Source organism: Gymnoscopelus microlampas (genome assembly GCF_963454915.1).
Source record: "Gymnoscopelus microlampas genome assembly, chromosome: 19".
Classification (NCBI taxonomy): domain Eukaryota; kingdom Metazoa; phylum Chordata; class Actinopteri; order Myctophiformes; family Myctophidae; genus Gymnoscopelus; species Gymnoscopelus microlampas.
Genome location: NC_139956.1, coordinates 47,546,289 through 47,564,185, shown reverse-complemented (window position 1 = coordinate 47,564,185; position 17,897 = coordinate 47,546,289). Strand labels below are relative to the sequence as shown.

General features: G+C 43.0%; 1 protein-coding gene across 1 annotated transcript in view; it reads left to right on the top strand.

Annotated features, from left to right (window-relative positions):
• The window catches only part of LOC311035133 (transient receptor potential cation channel subfamily M member 5-like), a gene marked incomplete at its 5' end in the record, with an annotated part of 112,279 nt that overhangs the window by 26,776 nt on the left and 67,606 nt on the right, over positions 1 to 17,897 (top strand). Inside the window, 5 exons of the mRNA XM_084043215.1 lie at positions 1,970 to 2,092; positions 2,457 to 2,568; positions 4,684 to 5,141; positions 9,289 to 9,417; positions 12,802 to 13,053. Of these exons, the coding sequence (XP_083899341.1) occupies positions 1,970 to 2,092; positions 2,457 to 2,568; positions 4,684 to 5,141; positions 9,289 to 9,417; positions 12,802 to 13,053 (1,074 nt within the window). The remainder of the gene's footprint in view (positions 1 to 1,969; positions 2,093 to 2,456; positions 2,569 to 4,683; positions 5,142 to 9,288; positions 9,418 to 12,801; positions 13,054 to 17,897) is intronic.

Here is a 17,897-nt window from a genome sequence, read left to right as displayed (position 1 = left end):
TCCCTGTTGGCCGTCTAAGTGTACCTATAGCCATCCCCATCCCACTCTATATAGTTGTGTTGAAAGTAGTTTGTGTTCAGTTATCAGTACCAGTTCTGTGGCTCTAACTCATTCTGGGGGTGAGTTATACATGGGGGCAATTTATTTTTTGGTAATCAGGGGCCAAATGTACCAGGATTTTTCCATGATCTAAATATGTATTTTAGATGTCTTAAGGATGGTAAAAATACAGATAAGTAGAAATAAAATAAAATAAGGAGGATGCGGATGAATCACTTTAAGTACGAAACCGTTTTCTGTAATAGTGGCCTCTAATTTGCATATTTATTTACATTATTTACATTTATTTACATATATTACATTATAAATACCTTCCACACATTGTCTGACCCTCAGAATATAAATATATACACTTTATTTGTCAGATTTGATTGCTTTGTTATAGAGTTATTTAAGAAATACTTCAAAATCGGCAGCCATTTTGATATGCAAATTAGGAGGTTAAGCACTAAGAATTTTGCTTGGGAACCGTGTTTTTCTGATTCAGCACCCTTGAATTATGTAAAATGGCCTTGTTCCCAACTTTTACCCCCAAATGCCTCTAACCTCCTTATAGAAGGCCTTTTTTCTGAAATCCCTCCTGTCTAATAGATACAGTGTGGTGGTCTGCACAAGAGTGATCTACAGATGCAGTAGAGGGGTCTACAGATGCACTACAGTGGTCTACAGATGCAGTAGAGTGGTCTACAGATGCAGTAGAGGGGTCTACAGATGCACTACAGTGGTCTACAGATGCAGTAGAGTGGTCTACAGATACAGTAGAGGGGTCTACAGATGCAGTAGAGTGGTCTACAGATGCACTAGAGTGGTCTACAGATGCAGTAGAGTGGTCTACAGATGCACTACAGTGGTCTACAGATGCACTAGAGTGGTCTACAGATGCAGTAGAGTGGTCTACAGATGCACTACAGTGGTCTACAGATGCAGTAGAGTGGTCTACAGACCACTTCCAATATATTCAGTACAGTACAGTGGTTTCTAGATACAGTACAGTGGTCTCATACAGCTATAGATGCAGTCTCCTCTCCTAGAAGTGGTCTCCTTTTTACAATAGGCAGAAATTACATATTTGTACTGAATGCAAAACACTGCATGGTTCTTGCCCAGAACTGCATGACCATCTTGGATGGCATCTTGAAAATTATGCCTTTCTGCTAAGTATATTTTCCTGGATATTTGGGATGTTCTCAAGCATGCCTAAAGGTACCAGAATCTATTGAAAACCCTTTTGTATCAATGTTTAGGGAGGTTTAGTGGTACTCTTTCTTATATGCCTATTGACCGGTCTATTTCTCATAAAAAGTGCTTGTTTAAGATAAGGCTGAAAATTACCACCCCAGAATGAAATACTAGGGGTAAATTATACATTTCCTGAATCCTTAGGGTCATGTCAGTATTCCAGTTGTTGTGTTTTGTGTCTCTGATGTTTCTTGATGCCACAGAACTAAAAGAAAATATATGGTTTAGGCGGAAATTGTGAGAAAAAAAAGGTTATTAAAGGTTTGAAGAGCTCCAGTGACCACTGTACTTATCATACATAGTCACCAAAGGGCTCGAATGAAAGCTCAAAGTGTCCCCTTAAAAATTATACCAAACATAAAATATAAAACATTGTAATATGCCCTGAACGTGAGCCAATACCAAGATATGCACATGTGTCTAAAATGCCATTTTTCAATGGGGGGTGGTAACTTTAGCAGCTGATAACCCCAATTTAGCTGGGCCTCAGGAAGGTCTATCATACAAAAATAATATCTAGGGATGTATAGGAATAAAAAAATCCCAACTAGAATTTGCCATCCCAGGTGGTAGCGATATGTGAGATTTTGGGGTTTGGCCCAAGGACTATAGCTCGGACATGCATATCTCCCATTTCCTCTTTATAGTTCTGATCTTCTCTCCTTCTCAGCGTGTCAAAGAGCTGCTGGTTGAACGTTCATACAGGAACGAGCCCTGTGAATCCCCGTGGTTTCATCTCTTTATCTGGGCTGTCCTGGACGGCAGTCCCATGGCTGTCTTCTTCTGGGAGAAGGTAAAACACCTGATGCTCAGAGAAGGCTGAAGGATTTTTGTATGTACATATATGATGTGTAGCGTGTCTGTAACCAGCCCTCTGTCTCTTTGTCTCTTTGTATCTCTGGCCCTTTGTCCCTCTGTCCCTCTGTCCCTCTGTCCATCTGTCCCTCTGTCCATCTGTCCCTCTGTCCCTCTGTCCATCTGTCCATCTGTCCCCCTGTCCATCTGTCCATCTGTCTGTGTCTGTATCTGTCCCTCTATCTCTCTGTCCATCTGCCCATCTGTCCCTCTGTCTGTATCTGTCCCACTGTTCCCCTGTCCATCTGTTTGTATCTGTCCGTCTGTCTCTCTGTCCATCTATCTCTCTATCCATCTCCCAGGCAGAGGAGTCAGTGCTGAATGCTCTGAGTGCTTGTAAGATGCTTAGAGAGATGTCAAAGAAGGAACCTTACAGGAAAGAGCTGGCACAGAGCTTTAAGAATCGGGCACATGGTGAGACCTTGAATAAATCATCAAACTGTTAAAGTTTCTAAGTTGTGGTTCCTGAACTGCTCTCTCTCTCACCTATGTATTGTTAATAACAACCTGTCTGATAAGCAGACAAAGTTATGTGGTTTGATTGATTGAATTTGATTGCATACTTTATTAACAGTTTGCAAAGACAAGCACAGGGAAGTACAGTTCAATATGAGGTCTATTAACACATTCCCTGCCATTCGCGTAGATCTACGCAAATCCAAATCCAACCGTTCACCGCCATTCGCGTAGATCTACGTGAACTGGTCTTTTCAGTGGTTTATGTTAAATTGGACCCTCTAGCAGCTCGTCGGTTAATATTTTTCATGTAGATGAAAGAGATGTTGAAAAGTCACGTGATCCGGTCACGTGATCACACCAAACACTATTACAAAAGACTCTAAGCCGCGCGCCTGTGGGTAACGTCAGGTTTTACAAACCGAAAGTAAACACATTCTGGCTCTGAGCCTCTGGGAGAGAGGATCACCCGTGAGAAGTGGGAACCGGAGGCAAGCGCGTTCCCGTGACATTCTCGCGCTCGTGCTCGTATGTGCACACGCTCGCGGGTGATGAAGTTGAACTTTTTTCCAGGACTATAATGTTGGCGTGCGAAAGCCCTTCATAAACGGCCCGCTGATCCGATGGCCGACACAAAACAAACAGGCTAGTCGATCTACAAGCGACTCCAGCCCACAACCCCGCATCTACCCTCGGCATTTGAAACTAACCGTCCCGTGGACACCGATCCTCCGAGTTATCCGTGCAAGAGATCCATGCATCTATGCGGAGGTGTGTGTGTGTGTGTGTGTGTGTGCGTGCGTGCGTGCGTGCGTGCACTGCACACTACTGTGTGAAAATAGCCGATCTACAAGCTCACAACCTCTGAGCTTGTAGATTGGCTATTTTCACAATATTTATCTGTGGAACTGAGTCAAACAAAACGGGGGCCCCCAGTTCAAATATCATTATTTTGGGGGGTCACAGTCTGAAAAGGTTGAGAACCACTGCATAGATTGCTGATTCAATCAGGTCCATTTGGTTCCATTGTGTGCACTCTCAGATGTAAATGTTTGTGAAGAGAGATATCTCACTGTGTGAGAGACAGACAGACAGACAGACAGACAGACAGAGAGGAAGAAGAGAGGAAGAAGAAGAAAAGAGGGCTTGTAGATCTGCTATTTTCACAATATTTACCTGTGAAGAGAGACATCTCACTATGTGAGAGAGAGACAGACAGACAGACAGACAGACAGACAGACAGACAGACAGACAGACAGACAGACAGACAGACAGAGGGGAGGAAGAGAGGATGAAGAAGAAACGAAGAAAAGAAAATCTGCTATTTTCACAATATTTATCTGTGGAACCGAGTCAAACAAAACGGGGGCCCCCCAGTTCAAATATCATTATTTTGGGGGGTCACAGTCTGAAAAGGTTGAGAACCACTGCATAGATTGCTGATTCAATCAGGTCCATTTAGACTGGGCAAAACCTATAACAATTCGATAAAAGGGTGTACCAAACTTTTCTCAGTTGATTCTTATGTGTTTTTTCCTGTAGAATCCATTTCTGCCGAATACTTTTTTGTATGCGTATATTTAATGAGATATTAGCATATTTGCCACATAGGCGAAAAATAACAGGGAAACCCTTATAACAATTTGATAAAAGGGTTTACCAAACTTTTCTCAGTTGATTCTTATGTGTTTTTTCCTGTAGAATCCATTTCTGCCATGTACATTTTTGTATTGTGCATAATTAATTATATAATTAGCATATTTGACACATGGGCGGAAATAACAGGGAAAACCCTATAACAATTTGATAAAAGGGTTTACCAAACTTTTCTCATTTGATTCTCATCTGCTTTTTCCTGTAGAATCCATTTCTGCCATGTACATTTTTGTATTGTGCATAATTAATAGGATAATTAGCATATTTGACACATGGGCGGAAATAACAGGGCAAACCCTATAGCAATTTGATAACGTTTTCTCAGTTGATCCTAATGCATTTTTCATGTAGAATCCATTTCTGCAATATAGATTTTTGTATTGTGCATATTTAATTAGATAAAGACAAATCCTGCAGGATGGAAAGAACTTAAAGAGAATGGACTTGGAGGGAGTCTTACTGGGGGTTCATTCTCCACAGTTCATGGGGACTTTATCACTGAGGTAACTGTGAACGAGAGGAGAGAGGTCAAAGTCAGGGGTTGTCCCATGCAAGGAGGATTCAGTACATCCCTCAAAGCAGAAGATGCCTTCATCAAAACCAGTCATCTGATGGCCAAAGTGAGGAGAGCACTGAAAGAAAACTTAAGCATACTGACTAGTTCAAAACACAAGGAAATGACACAAGGTGCTAAAAAAGAACACAAAAAACAAGTCAAGGCCCTGGTTGACCAGATGTCCAAGTACATGGATCCATTTGCACCAGGTGTGGCAAGCCACTTCAAGACTGGCCAAGCCATAAAGAAAGAAGTTGTGGAAAGGCTTGTTGGAATCAACAGAACAGAGGAGAGGCTGAAAAGAACAGGGGCAGATTGTGTTAGCTTTTTCAAACCAATACAGAATCCTAAAATCAAAACTGGATAAAACAAAGAAAGCACCAAGAGTCATTAACATACTGAAAGAGGAAAAGCAGGCATTTGGCGGTCTAGTGGGCAAATCTACCAGTGCAAGGGAAGCTCACTCCTATCCTTTGAGCTCTGTACCATTAGCCCTTTCCACAGAAGATAAAGATCTGAGGCAAGGCTCAAAAGCAATGCTACGGAACCATATGATCACGGAGGCTGGGGCAGTTACTGAACAAGCACCCATCAGGGCAGAGTGGGTAATTGATGGCATGGCTGCTGTTCAGTCCGTTTCCCCAAAGAAGACATGGGGGGAATATGTTGATAGTCTGCTTCGATTTTGCATGCTACCAAAGCTGTTGAATCCAACAAAACTAGTGATAGTCATGGATACCTATGGGGAACACAGAATCAAAGACTTGACGCAAAAGAGAATGGGCCAAGCAGGAAGTAAGGTTGTGAAAACTGAAAAGGGGCAATCTATGCCACAGGGCCAAAACTGGACTACGTTTCTACATAGTAGTGAAAACAAGACAGAACTGATTAACTTCCTTGCTAATTACTACAAGAGTGACTCTGTCAGATCAAGGTTTGACATCCCACTAGTCTTTACAGAATCCAACAATGCTTGGTCAATCACATCTGAAGAGGTTATGCTCTTAGAGCAATGCAACCACCATGAAGCAGATACAAGAGTTGTTCGGCATGCATCGTTATCTGACAGACCTGTAGTGGTTGTTGCTGCAGATACTGATATATTTGTTTTGCTAGCGTATGCCCTGCCAGTGATCCTGCTGAGAAATGGTTCATGAAACTTGACAGAGAGCGATATGTGGACATCAGCAAAGTTTGTAAAGCTTATGTGAAGGAAGTATGTGAGGTATTGCCTGCCTATCATAGTGTTACAGGGTGTGATACAACCTTGTATCCCAACAAAGTAGGAAAAGTCAAACCACTCAAGAAAATGGTGACACAGAGCAAGTTCACTCTGCTGACTTCATTAGGAATTCTTCCGGTCTCATTTCAGGTTGAGAAAATGCTCATCTTCATGCAGACAGTCATGTATCTAGGAAAAGAGAGTGAAGACCAGGAAAAGAGAGTGAAGACTATGTGGAAACACGAGTCAGAATGTATGAGCAACAGAGGATCAAATCAAGTTTGGGTCTTCTTCCTGAAAAAAAATACCTCACAGGAACATCTGAAGAGATGTAACTTACAAACATACATCTGGAGACAGTGTACTGAGCAAGATATTGTTTATCCCACACCAGATAACAATGGCTGGCAAGAGACAGACAATGGTCTTGTCCCAGTTTGGTTCACTTGCAATCAGTTTCCACCAAGCCTGAGCAGAAAACCTCCCAAGAAATCAAAGTGCGGGGAGGAAGCTGATGATGAGAGTGATGATGAGAGACCGGAAAGTCAAAGAAAGAAACCAAAGAGTCAACCTGCTAAAAGAGGCGGAAAAAAGATGCTACATCCACTGAACATGATCTTACATCTGCTTCAGAAATGCCTTCTTCCTCATCAGAGAGTGACAGTGATTTTGTACCCAGTAGTGATCCAGATACATCAGACAGAGAGTGATTACTCAGATTGTCAGTTGATCTGTCTGTTATGCGTAACCATTATCTCACAAATGTTTGCTTTAAGTCGGAATATATAATACACTTCATTGCCTAGTTTGCATATTTGCTCTGCAAATCTAATCAAAAAACTTCATTTTATATACAAATAAGATTATTTTGATCAACCAGGGAAACTCCCCCCTGTCAGGTGACAAGAAGGTCAGTTGGCTCTCATGCACTGAAGGAAGCATGAGCTCGGCCCTGGCCTCCCTGGCTGTGGGGGACTGGTGTAGCGCTGGTGTAGGGCTGGTGTAGCGCCCAGGATCACTTAGGAAATTGGCACCGGGTGATCAAGTGTAAATGTTCTGTGGCCTAAACACATAATTCTGTCTGCCTATTGCCAAATTATCCACACAAATTTATTGTACAACTATATCCGCCCATGTGTCAAATAGGCTAATTATCTAATTAAATATGCACAATACAAAAATCTATATTGCAGAAATGGATTCTACAGAAAAATGCATTAGGATCAACTGAGAAAGGTTTGGTAAACCCTTTTATCAAATTGTTATAGGGTTTTCCCTGTTATTTCCGCCCATGTGTCAAATATGCTAATTATATAATTAATTATGCACAATACAAAAATGTACATGGCAGAAATGGATTCTACAGGAAAAAACACAAAATAATCAACTGAGAAAAGTTTGGTAAACCCTTTTATCAAATTGTTATAAGGGTTTCCCTGTTATTTTTCGCCCATGTGGCAAATATGCTAATATCTCATTAAATATGCGCATACAAAAAAGTATTCGGCAGAAATGGATTCTACGGGAAAAAACACATAAGAATCAACTGAGAAAAGTTTGGTACACCCTTTTATCGAATTGTTATAGGTTTTGCCCTGTCTAATTTGGTTCCATTGTATGCACTCTCAGATGTAAATGTTTGTGAAGAGAGATATCTCACTGTGTGAGAGACAGACAGACAGACAGACAGACAGACAGACAGACAGACAGACAGACAGACAGAGAGAGAGGAAGAAAAGAGGAAGAAGAAGAAAAGAGGGCTTGTAGATCTGCTATTTTCACAATATTTACCTGTGAAGAGAGACATCTCACTATGTGAGAGAGAGAGAGACAGACAGACAGACAGACAGACAGACAGAGGGGAGGAAGAGAGGATGAAGAAGAAAAGAAAATCTGCTATTTTCACAATATTTATCTGTGGAACCGAGTCAAACAAAACGGGGGCCCCCAGTTCAAATATCATTATTTTGGGGGGTCACAGTCTGAAAAGGTTGAGACCACTGCATAGATTGCTGATTCAATCAGGTCCATTTGGTTCCATTGTGTGCACTCTCAGATGTAAATGTTTGTGAAGAGAGATATCTCACTGTGTGAGAGACAGACAGACAGACAGACAGACAGACAGACAGACAGACAGACAGAGGAAGAAGAGAGGAAGAAGAAGAAAAGAATGCTTGTAGATCTGCTATTTTCACAATATTTACCTGTGAAGAGAGACATCTCACTATGTGAGAGAGAGACAGACAGACAGACAGACAGACAGACAGACAGACAGACAGACAGACAGAGAGACAGACAGACAGACAGACAGACAGACAGACAGACAGACAGACAGAGGGGAGGAAGAGAGGATGAAGAAGAAAAGAAGAAAAGAAAATCTGCTATTTTCACAATATTTATCTGTGGAACCGAGTCAAACAAAATGGGGGTCCCCAGTTCAAATACAGTATGATTATTTTGGGGGGTCACGGCCTCAAAAGGTTGAGAACCACTGCATAGATTGGATTGCTGATTCAATCAGGTCCATTTGGTTCCATTGTGTGCACTCTCAGATGTAAATGTCTGTGAAGAGAGACATCTCACTGTCTGAGAGAGAGAGAGAGAGAGAGAGAGAGAGAGAGAGAGAGAGAGAGAGAGAGAGAGATTTACACCATATGAAGAGATGCACATTATTTTCAGATTAGTTTGCATCACATGTTTTTTCAGTGGTCCCCTGAGGTTGTACGTTTACAGGAAGTTGGTTATATCTAGCTCTATACATTACCTGCAAAGTTTTAAACTGAATTATGTCATTGAAATTTAAGACATGTTATTCGAGAAACAACCACGATGCTCCAAACTATGAAAATAAAATAAGTTACTGTTTTAACCCAGATTCAAACTCCTAATCTCCCGCTCTGCAAAAAAGGTAGTGCCCGCAGGCCGCAGTTCTAACCACTAGTTCACCGAAAAGCTGGAAAATGAGGGGAAAAATGTGTGACTTAACAAAAATATGTGTGAGCCGAAAACACTAAGATCGGCGTCTCTCTCTCTCTCTCTCTCTCTCTCTCTCTCTCTCTCTCTCTCTCTCTCTCTCTCTCTCTCTCTCTCTCTCTCTGCGCATGCATGCATGACAGGAGATAATAAAACACCTTGCTATTTATTTAGATAACGCCAAATGCAAATTAATATTAATATACAAATAATATTTTGTAAACATCTGAGGAATACATTTTCCTCAGATGTGTTGGGTTCATGTTGCCAGAGCAATGAGTGGAAGGCCTTCAAGTTGCTCGACACAGAGTCTCCAGTCTGGGGAATAAACTGCTTCCAGATGGCCATACTGTTGCCAGCTGTTGAATCACTCCTCTTCTTCAACCATGATGGATTAGAGGTTGGTCCATCTCTGACTGGCTGGTTCAGCTGGTCACATTCTGAGTTATGTTACTGTTTTAATATTTACAGCACAGAGTGGTCCACCAGGGGGAACACATATATGTTCCCCAGGTTCTATGTTCCCGGGTTCTATGTTCCCCACTTACCTCCTCCTAACGCCTACTGACTCCAAATCCTACTGATGCCTACTGACTCCTGCTAACTCCTCCAGACTCCTGCTGACTCAGCCTGACTCCTGCTGACTCCTACTGACTCCTCCTGCTCCCTGCTGACTCCTCCTAACTGCTCCCAACTCCTACTTATTGTTGCCGACTCCTGCCGACTCCTACCCAGCTAGTTGCACCACTAGCGGGTACCGACCGGAACAGTTGATATCAACATGAATTTAGATGCATTTTTATCACAAAACTATATCATAATCACATTAGCACAATTATTATCATGGTGGATTTTCTGAACAAAGTTCCTGGGAAAAAACTACACTTAACTCATTGACTACCAATGATGTGTTTTGACGTGTACTGGTGTTTTCAGTTTTTACGCTAGATGTTAGATCTTCGCTAACATGAGCCACCATTTGGCCCTCTGTGGAGCCGGGAAGCAATGACGTGATCGCAAAAACACATGCACCGTCCACTTCCTTGTTATTCGATTTGGAAAAAAATGCCTTTTTCTCAGCTCCCTGGTTTTCCTCTGCATTTTTGGCAAGACATGATATACAGTATTAAACTGCCGTTAACTGTGAGGAAGGGACCTCGGTGGTTTGAGTAATCACGTATGAAATAATAGACTCCGGTCAGAGAATCCTTTTTGGAGGCTTTACTGATGAAGCTCAGGATATACAGGGTATGCAGTTTCGTATGTGTGTGGTCTCTGCGTCATGCATGCACACAAACAAAAACATAGAAAAAGGCAGAGCTCTGGTCCTGTTGCATGTTGCTCAGAGCAGGTCTGCTCACTGAATGAAGCTCTGCAGGTCTCTGACCCAGTCAGTCATAATTGGGTCATAATTGGATTCAGGTGCGCAGCAAGGGCTTTTGTACACAGCCGCCCCCGAATGTCTCGTGAGACATGAGAAAAACAGGGAGAAACCCTATCAGGCCATATTTGGAGTGTCCTCATCTTGGAGTTTTGGAAGTCCCTCCTCCACTGGCTGTCGGATGGAAGGGAACAACCGTCCTTCAGGGCTTTAGTTTCTTCTGGAAACGAGTCCCTCTGTGACTGCATCAATAGAAGCGTCTCGGCGCTTATGTAGTCGGCAGCTCCACATGGCTGGCTGGTGCCAGGGTCGGCCGCCCCATGCAGGGACCGGGCTGTAGCTTGGACAAGTTCCTTCCAGCTGGTGAACTTGGAAACATTGGGGAGCGAATCGACAGGGTCAACTGTTGGGACTCGACGGGGGAGAGGAGTAGCATGGCATAGAACACCATCAGCCTCCACCCTGGTGGAGGCCTCTTGGAGCAAGGCAAGGGCCTGCTGGACTTCTTTGGCACGAGTGGCAACCTTCTCACTTTTGTAAGGCAGTGTGTCAGATGTGGCAGTATGATGGTTCTTTCAGAGCCGTCGTCGAGCACAACATATGTTTCCATCGTTTGTGGTCCATTGTGCATAAGGATCTTCACCACCTTCAGAATGACCTTCTGTGAACGGTTGGGTCGGTCAAGGTAGGCCTTTATTGGAGGAACCCTCACCATGAAGGCTTTCTCTGACATCTCCTGAACTGCATCATGGAAGACAGTGAGATGTAACTCATTACAGGTTTTACAGAGTCGTTTGAGGGTGCAATCCTCGGCTTTATGCGCTCGGCCACACTTGAAGCATCTCTGTCCGTCCTTAATCCACTTAACAACTTGGCCGGTGTCGAACTTCTGAAACTCTGTGCAGGAGTTCAGATAATGCTCCTTGTTGTCACAGTGTGGACAATATGGCTTGAACTTCGGAGCAGGCTTTGAGCACGGAGGTGCAGAGCTGTCTGTATTCTCAGCTGTGTTGAGAAGGACTGTTGTTGTCCTCTCCTTCGGACGGGTGACACGTACGTCATTCCCAGGCTTCGAGGCCTGAGGCTTGGGGGTCTGGTCCTTGTAGAGAGCTGTCGCCCTACTGGCCAGACGTTTAGCTTGGGCCTTCATTTGCAACCACACTGCCAGGTCAGGCAAAGTGTAGGTCTGTCCCGAGCCACTTTGGAGGATGCCGCGGTTTAAGCAGTGCTCCACAAAGCCGTCACGGAGCGCTGGAGGCATCTTGCTCAGAAGACGATCAACGTGGGATCCACATCTGAGCTCCGATCCACTTTGTCCTTCGAGGATCATAAGCATTCCCACCAGGGACTGCACAGACAATGCGAAGGCATCAAAACCCTCAGCGTCTCCCGGTTTGATGGTTGGAGACGTCAGTATGGCTCCAGGCTCGGACTGCACAAGCTGTCGTGGTTGCCCATATTTATCTTGCAAAGCCCATAAGGCGGAGGTGTATGGTCGAAGGTCATACATGAAGGCTCCTGCGAGATGGAGAGCACTTGGAAGCCGGAGCTGACCGAGCAACACCTGGTACTTGTACTGCTCACTTAACTGTGGGTGATTGTTCATCAGGTTATCAAGGGCCATCTTCCTTGAACCTTGAACCTTGAACCCTCTCGTCCGCTGTCAAAGATGGGGAGTGTTGGTTTTGGGATGCCATACGATGATGCAATCAAGTTCTCCAACCCAGGGTAATCGCTGATGGCAGTCGATGTAATTGGTCTAGAGTTAGGTGCAGCAGGGAGTGGAGCAGGGACAGGTACAGCTGGGGTGAGTGGGGAACATAAAACCCAGGGAACATACAGTAGAACCTTTTTGGGGGGTAAGCCGGGAACATAGAACTGATGCTAGACGAATCAGCTCTATTCAAAATGAGTCACACTTTGTTTGCTCCCACCACCACCCCAACACTGGGGGTGGGGGGCTTTGTTAAAGATGTACATATATCTTCTTGCTCTTAAATGGTTGTCTGCTGTGCTGAGCAGGGAGTTATGTATTGCAGAGCCTGAACGCCAAGATCAAATATAATATTCACACTTGTATTAACATTTTATGAATACAATGTTGTCAAGCTATTAATGGTCTCATTCTATTTGTGATTAATCTGACTGATAACGAAAGAGTTCCTAAGTCTTTCCCACTTTACTGAGAAGACAGACTGTCCAAATGAGTTCTTACACATGGGACTGTTTTTACCCTGCTGTAGTTTTTAACCTAGAAAACGAATGACCTGTAGTTCTGAGAAATAGTTTTGGAATATACTGTAGCTTATATAAATCAAATGACATACAATAGTTAAATTACACTCATCTGTGTGTTACATTAACACAGACACAGACAAAAAAACTGACCGTTCTGCTTCACAGTCCATGATGTCTAAGGTTTGGTGGGGTGGAGCAAGAACCTCATGGTGGAAATTCCTTGTCAACCTTCTCTGCCCCTGCTGGTCTCCAGTCTCTGTCTTTGTGAGCAATACAGTGATGTACATCCTCTTCCTCTTCCTGTTTGCCTACATGCTGCTGGTGGACTTTAAGCCACAGCCCCCAAGTGGGCCGTCCATCAGTGAATACGTGCTGTACTTCTGGGTGTTCACCTTCACATGTGAGGAGTTCCGACAGGTGAGTGAGTGGAGGGAGCTTCTCTCTCTCTCTTATTGCATTTCCTGTGTTAACACACACCTGTGTTAACACATCCAATAAATACCTATAAGTACAACAGTGGAATTAGGTTTGAATCATATTCATTAATATAACAAATAAACAAAAAAGAATACATGAACAAAACCTGCCTTTATTTGTAAAATATCCACCATTATAATCCGAATACAAGTTATTTATCTATTGGCACATTTGTATGTTTGCATAATATGGATACGGAAAATGCAGTATAAAGCAGGAGGGGCGAAATCCCAGTTGGCCGTCGACACGGCGGAGTCGGTCTCCGCCGATCTCGCCGCCTCCGCCAGGGCGGAGATCGACTCCGCCCTGGCGGAGACCTACTCCAAGACCACCCCCTCCTGGCGGAGACCGACTCCGCCGAATCCGCCCTGGCGGAGACCGACTTCCTCCACGGTGAAGTCGATCCGCCATGGCACCGGCAAACATCAATTTCCGATCCATCGAACATTTCTGCAGTCCTCTGGCACGGCTGTTCATCCCCCCCCCAACCGCGTGCCCCCCCCGGAAACCCCCCCCCCCGGCCCAAGGGGTCACCCATAATAATTGTAGATTGGCCTATTTTGTGCATTGAGACAGAGCAGTTGAGATTTCATTAGGCCAGATCTCTGTTAATTTTACTTGAATTCTTATAATTTTAATGTTTCTATGATCTGTCAAGTTTATATTTTCATTTGGTGTATCAGTCATGAATTTATTTTCTCTCTATCAAACGATATCAAGCCGGAGTTTTCCACGTGTGTAATTACGCATGTGGTCTGCTCTTTTTTCCCTCTACACTGATAGCTCTTCAAAAATAGCCGATCTACAAGCTCACAACGCCTCGGGCTGCGAGGCGTTGTGAGCTTGTAGATTTTTGGTGTGAGTGAGTGTGCTCCCAGGGCCTGGGTCGGTCTGTCTGTCTGTCTGTCTGTCTCACACACACACACACACTCAAACACACTGTCTGTCTCACACACACACAAACACACACGCCCGCACGCACGCAGTTCATCCCGATGTTATCGCCACACGTCCCCCCCCCCCCCAAGGTGAATAAATAAAAATTTCGGAAATCAATCTATCTATCTATCTATCTATCTATCTATCTATCTATCTATCTATCTATCTATCTATTTATATATCTATCTGTCATCTATCACAGGGGTCATCTATCACTGTCTGTCTGTCTGTCTGTCTGTCTGTCTGTCTGTCTGTCTGTCTGTCTGTCTGTCTGTCTGTCGGACGGACGGACGGACGGACGGATGGACGGACGGACGGGCAGATACGTAATTCTCATCTCTGCTGATGTTTTAATTGGAAACAGCAATGGTGGGCACTAGGGACATCTGGGCATCTGGAAGAGTGGGCACTATGTGCACTGCCTGTGAGATTGTATTCTTTATTAACAATGATTATTAACACCAGTTTTCCCGGTGCCCAGTCTTCCTGGTGACCAGGAAGACTGGGCACCCACTCTTATCCACCCCAAGTGCCCACTCTTCCAATTGCCCACATGTCCCTAATGCCCACTCATCGAAGGTCCCCAGTTATCCCTAGTGCCCAGAATGTTTTGGTGTCCACCTATCCTGGCTGTTACCGTTACTACATAAATACACACTGCAGTTATTTCCACACAGTAGCCTACAATTGAAATGGCCTAGAACAGATTAATATCTTCAGATTAATATCTTCAAATAACTGGTAGCCTAGCTGCGTTCACTAATGCCCTGTCAGTCATCAGTGTAAGGGTTTGACAATATTATGCCCTTAGAAAGCACTGCCGTCTGCAACGATGAGGCAGCCTTATAGTTATACGCTCAGCAGGTCATCTTATAGGCCTACAGCATGTTAGATTTCCTCAATACACAATAATCAACATCTGCAGGAAGCTTCTGCAGATGTTCTATCAGACAGTGGTTTCCAGACTGAGGGTACCATACGTGAGTGCACTCCCGGTGCGCAGATCTATCTATCTATCTATCTATCTATCTATCTATCTATCTATCTATCTATCTATCTATCTATCTATCTATCTATCTATCCATCTATCTATCTATCTATCTATCTATCTATACCTGCCAAGCGATGGGTTGCGTAATTGAAAGCAAATGGAGAAAATGAAATGCTTTTATTGAACAATACGGAAGATACGGGTACTTCTGAGGGAACGTACATAATTGTAACATCCGTGGCCATGAGGTCAACACTTTATTTACTTAAAATATGAACGTTTATGTGACTTTATGTACTAAAAAGAGCGAAAGTGCAAACACCCGATTGAAGTTCATCCATGACTGTCATGATATGACAGTCATGTTTCAGGGCTAAACTCGTTCATGTTTCGCCTTCGCCGTTCTCAAATAGATTAGCCAAAATAAATAAAATACTGCAGCACTTGGGTCTGCACGTTTTATTGCAGACCCAATTATAAAAGCCAATATAGCTGCAAGCAGCGATAATACGGGGCCAGTGAATAGAGAGAGAGAGAGACATGGAAACGGAATAGATTGAAGAGAGAGAGAGTGACATGGAAACAATAGATTGATGAGAGAGAGAGATGGAAACATAATGGCTTGATTGGACATCTCAACCTACTGCCATTAACAGGATTCGAACTCTCAACCTTCAGACTAATAGGCTGCAACACTACCTATAGTGCTATAGCTTTGTCTAGGCTCATATTGTCTGTTGAAGATCATAAACTCTTGCCTTCTTTCATGAACCAAGCCCCTGTTTCACTAACACTAAGATCACTCGTTCACAAACCATTTACCAATGAAGAAATTGTACATCTCCTCAGAACCAAAACTAGTGAAAGTAGCCGATCTACAAGCTCACAAACCATGACAAGTTGTGAGATTGTAGATCAGCTATTTTCAGAATGAAGTATGTCATACGTTGAAAAAACTTACTCTCAAATAAGCATTTCAGGTTATCTTTACCATTTGCACATGTATTCATTGATACAGTCATGTTGTTTGCAATTCAACTTAAATTAAGTCTATATCAAGTGAGGCTTGAACTGGCGACCTTGAGATTGTGAGGCATTCATTTAAGGGAGACGCCATTGGCCCAACAGACAAGGAACTGTGAAAAAGGAGATCACACAGATGATACAGTTTCACGCAAATAGCTGAAAAATCCTGGGTTTAAGTGTTTTTCAAACTGCTCAAAATTGCGGACAATCTAAGGGCGGAGCTTACTGGTCAAAGCGATAGATGTGTTCCTCATGAGTCAAGGCACAAGTGTAAGCAAGTGTCACGACTTTCGGCCAAACGAGGCATGACTTTTGCCTGTTTAAAATCTGCCTTTTCAAAAAATTGCTATATTATATTTATTTTTTGGCCAATTGGAGTAAGATTGGTTTCAGTGATATTTGGAATGACCCTGTACATTTCTGCAAAGTTTCAAAGAAATGTGAGTCTGCATGTATGTTTTAGGCACAATATGAATAATTTTCATAAAACTGTAATAGTTAAAATCTATCTCCTCCTGGGATTTTTGAGCAATCTGCACGAAACGTTTAACACTTGAACTTTGGACCTCTGCCTACAAAAATTTCCAACGGATTTTCCATAAGTGAAAAAATGCAGAAGTTAGGAGCCAATGACTGTTTTTCATATAATTCAAAATGGTGGGAGATCTAAAGGTCAGAGGTCAAAAGTCAGAGGGTGAAAGTTGTTCAGCATGAGGAGACGCATATGTGTATCCAAGTTTCATGGCTCTAGGTCAAACAGGGCATGAGTTGTACCTGTTCAAAGTTGCCATTTTCAATTGAGTGCTATAGCGCCACCTTTGGACGAAAGATTGTGAGAATTATTTCTTGAACGTTTTTCATGACCATCTACCATATGGCCGAGTTTCGTAAAAAGCGACTGCACGGTTCAGCCAGAACTGCGAAAAGTGGCAGAAGTGACAGAATACTGCCAATAACAAAACAGGTCCAGAGCTGAGCTCTGGCCCCGTAATTAGTTAACTTAATGAAGTAAACAACAAAATAATGAAGTAAAGTTATTATTCTGCTATTATTACGGGGCCAGAGCTCAGCTCTGGACCTGTTTTGTTATTGGCAGTATTCTGTCACTTCTTCGTCTTCTATATATATTGTCATGAATATGAATATGGTCATGAAAAACTATCAAGAAATAATTCTCACAATCTTTCGTCCAAAGGTGGCGCTATAGCACTCAATTGAAAATGGCAACTTTGAACAGGTACAACTCATGCCCTGTTTGACCTACAGCCATGAAACTTGGATACACATATGCGTCTCCTCATGCTGAACAACTTTCACCCTCTGACTTTTGACCTCTGACCTTTAGTTCTCCCACCATTTTGAATTATATGAAAAACAGTCATTGGCTCCTAACTTCTGCATTTTTTCACTTATGGAAAATCCGTTGGATTTTTTTGTAGGCAGAGGTCCAAAGTTGAAGTGTTAAACGTTTCGTGCAGATTGCTCAAAAATCACAGGAGGAGATAGATTTTAACTATTACAGTTTAAAAAAAAATAATCATCTGCACCTAAAACGTACATGCAGACTCACATTTCTTTGAAACTTTGCAGAAATGTACCGGGTCATTCCAAATATCACTGAAACCAATCTTACTCCAATTGGCCAAAGGGGGGCGCTATAGCAATTCTTTGAAAATGCAAACTTTAAACAGGCATAAGTCATGCCTCGTTTGGCCGAAAGTCGTGAAACTTGCTTACACTTGTGCCTTGACTCATGAGGAACACATGTATCGCTTTGACCAGTAAGCTCCGCCCTTAGATTGTCCGCAATTGGCCATATGGTAGATGC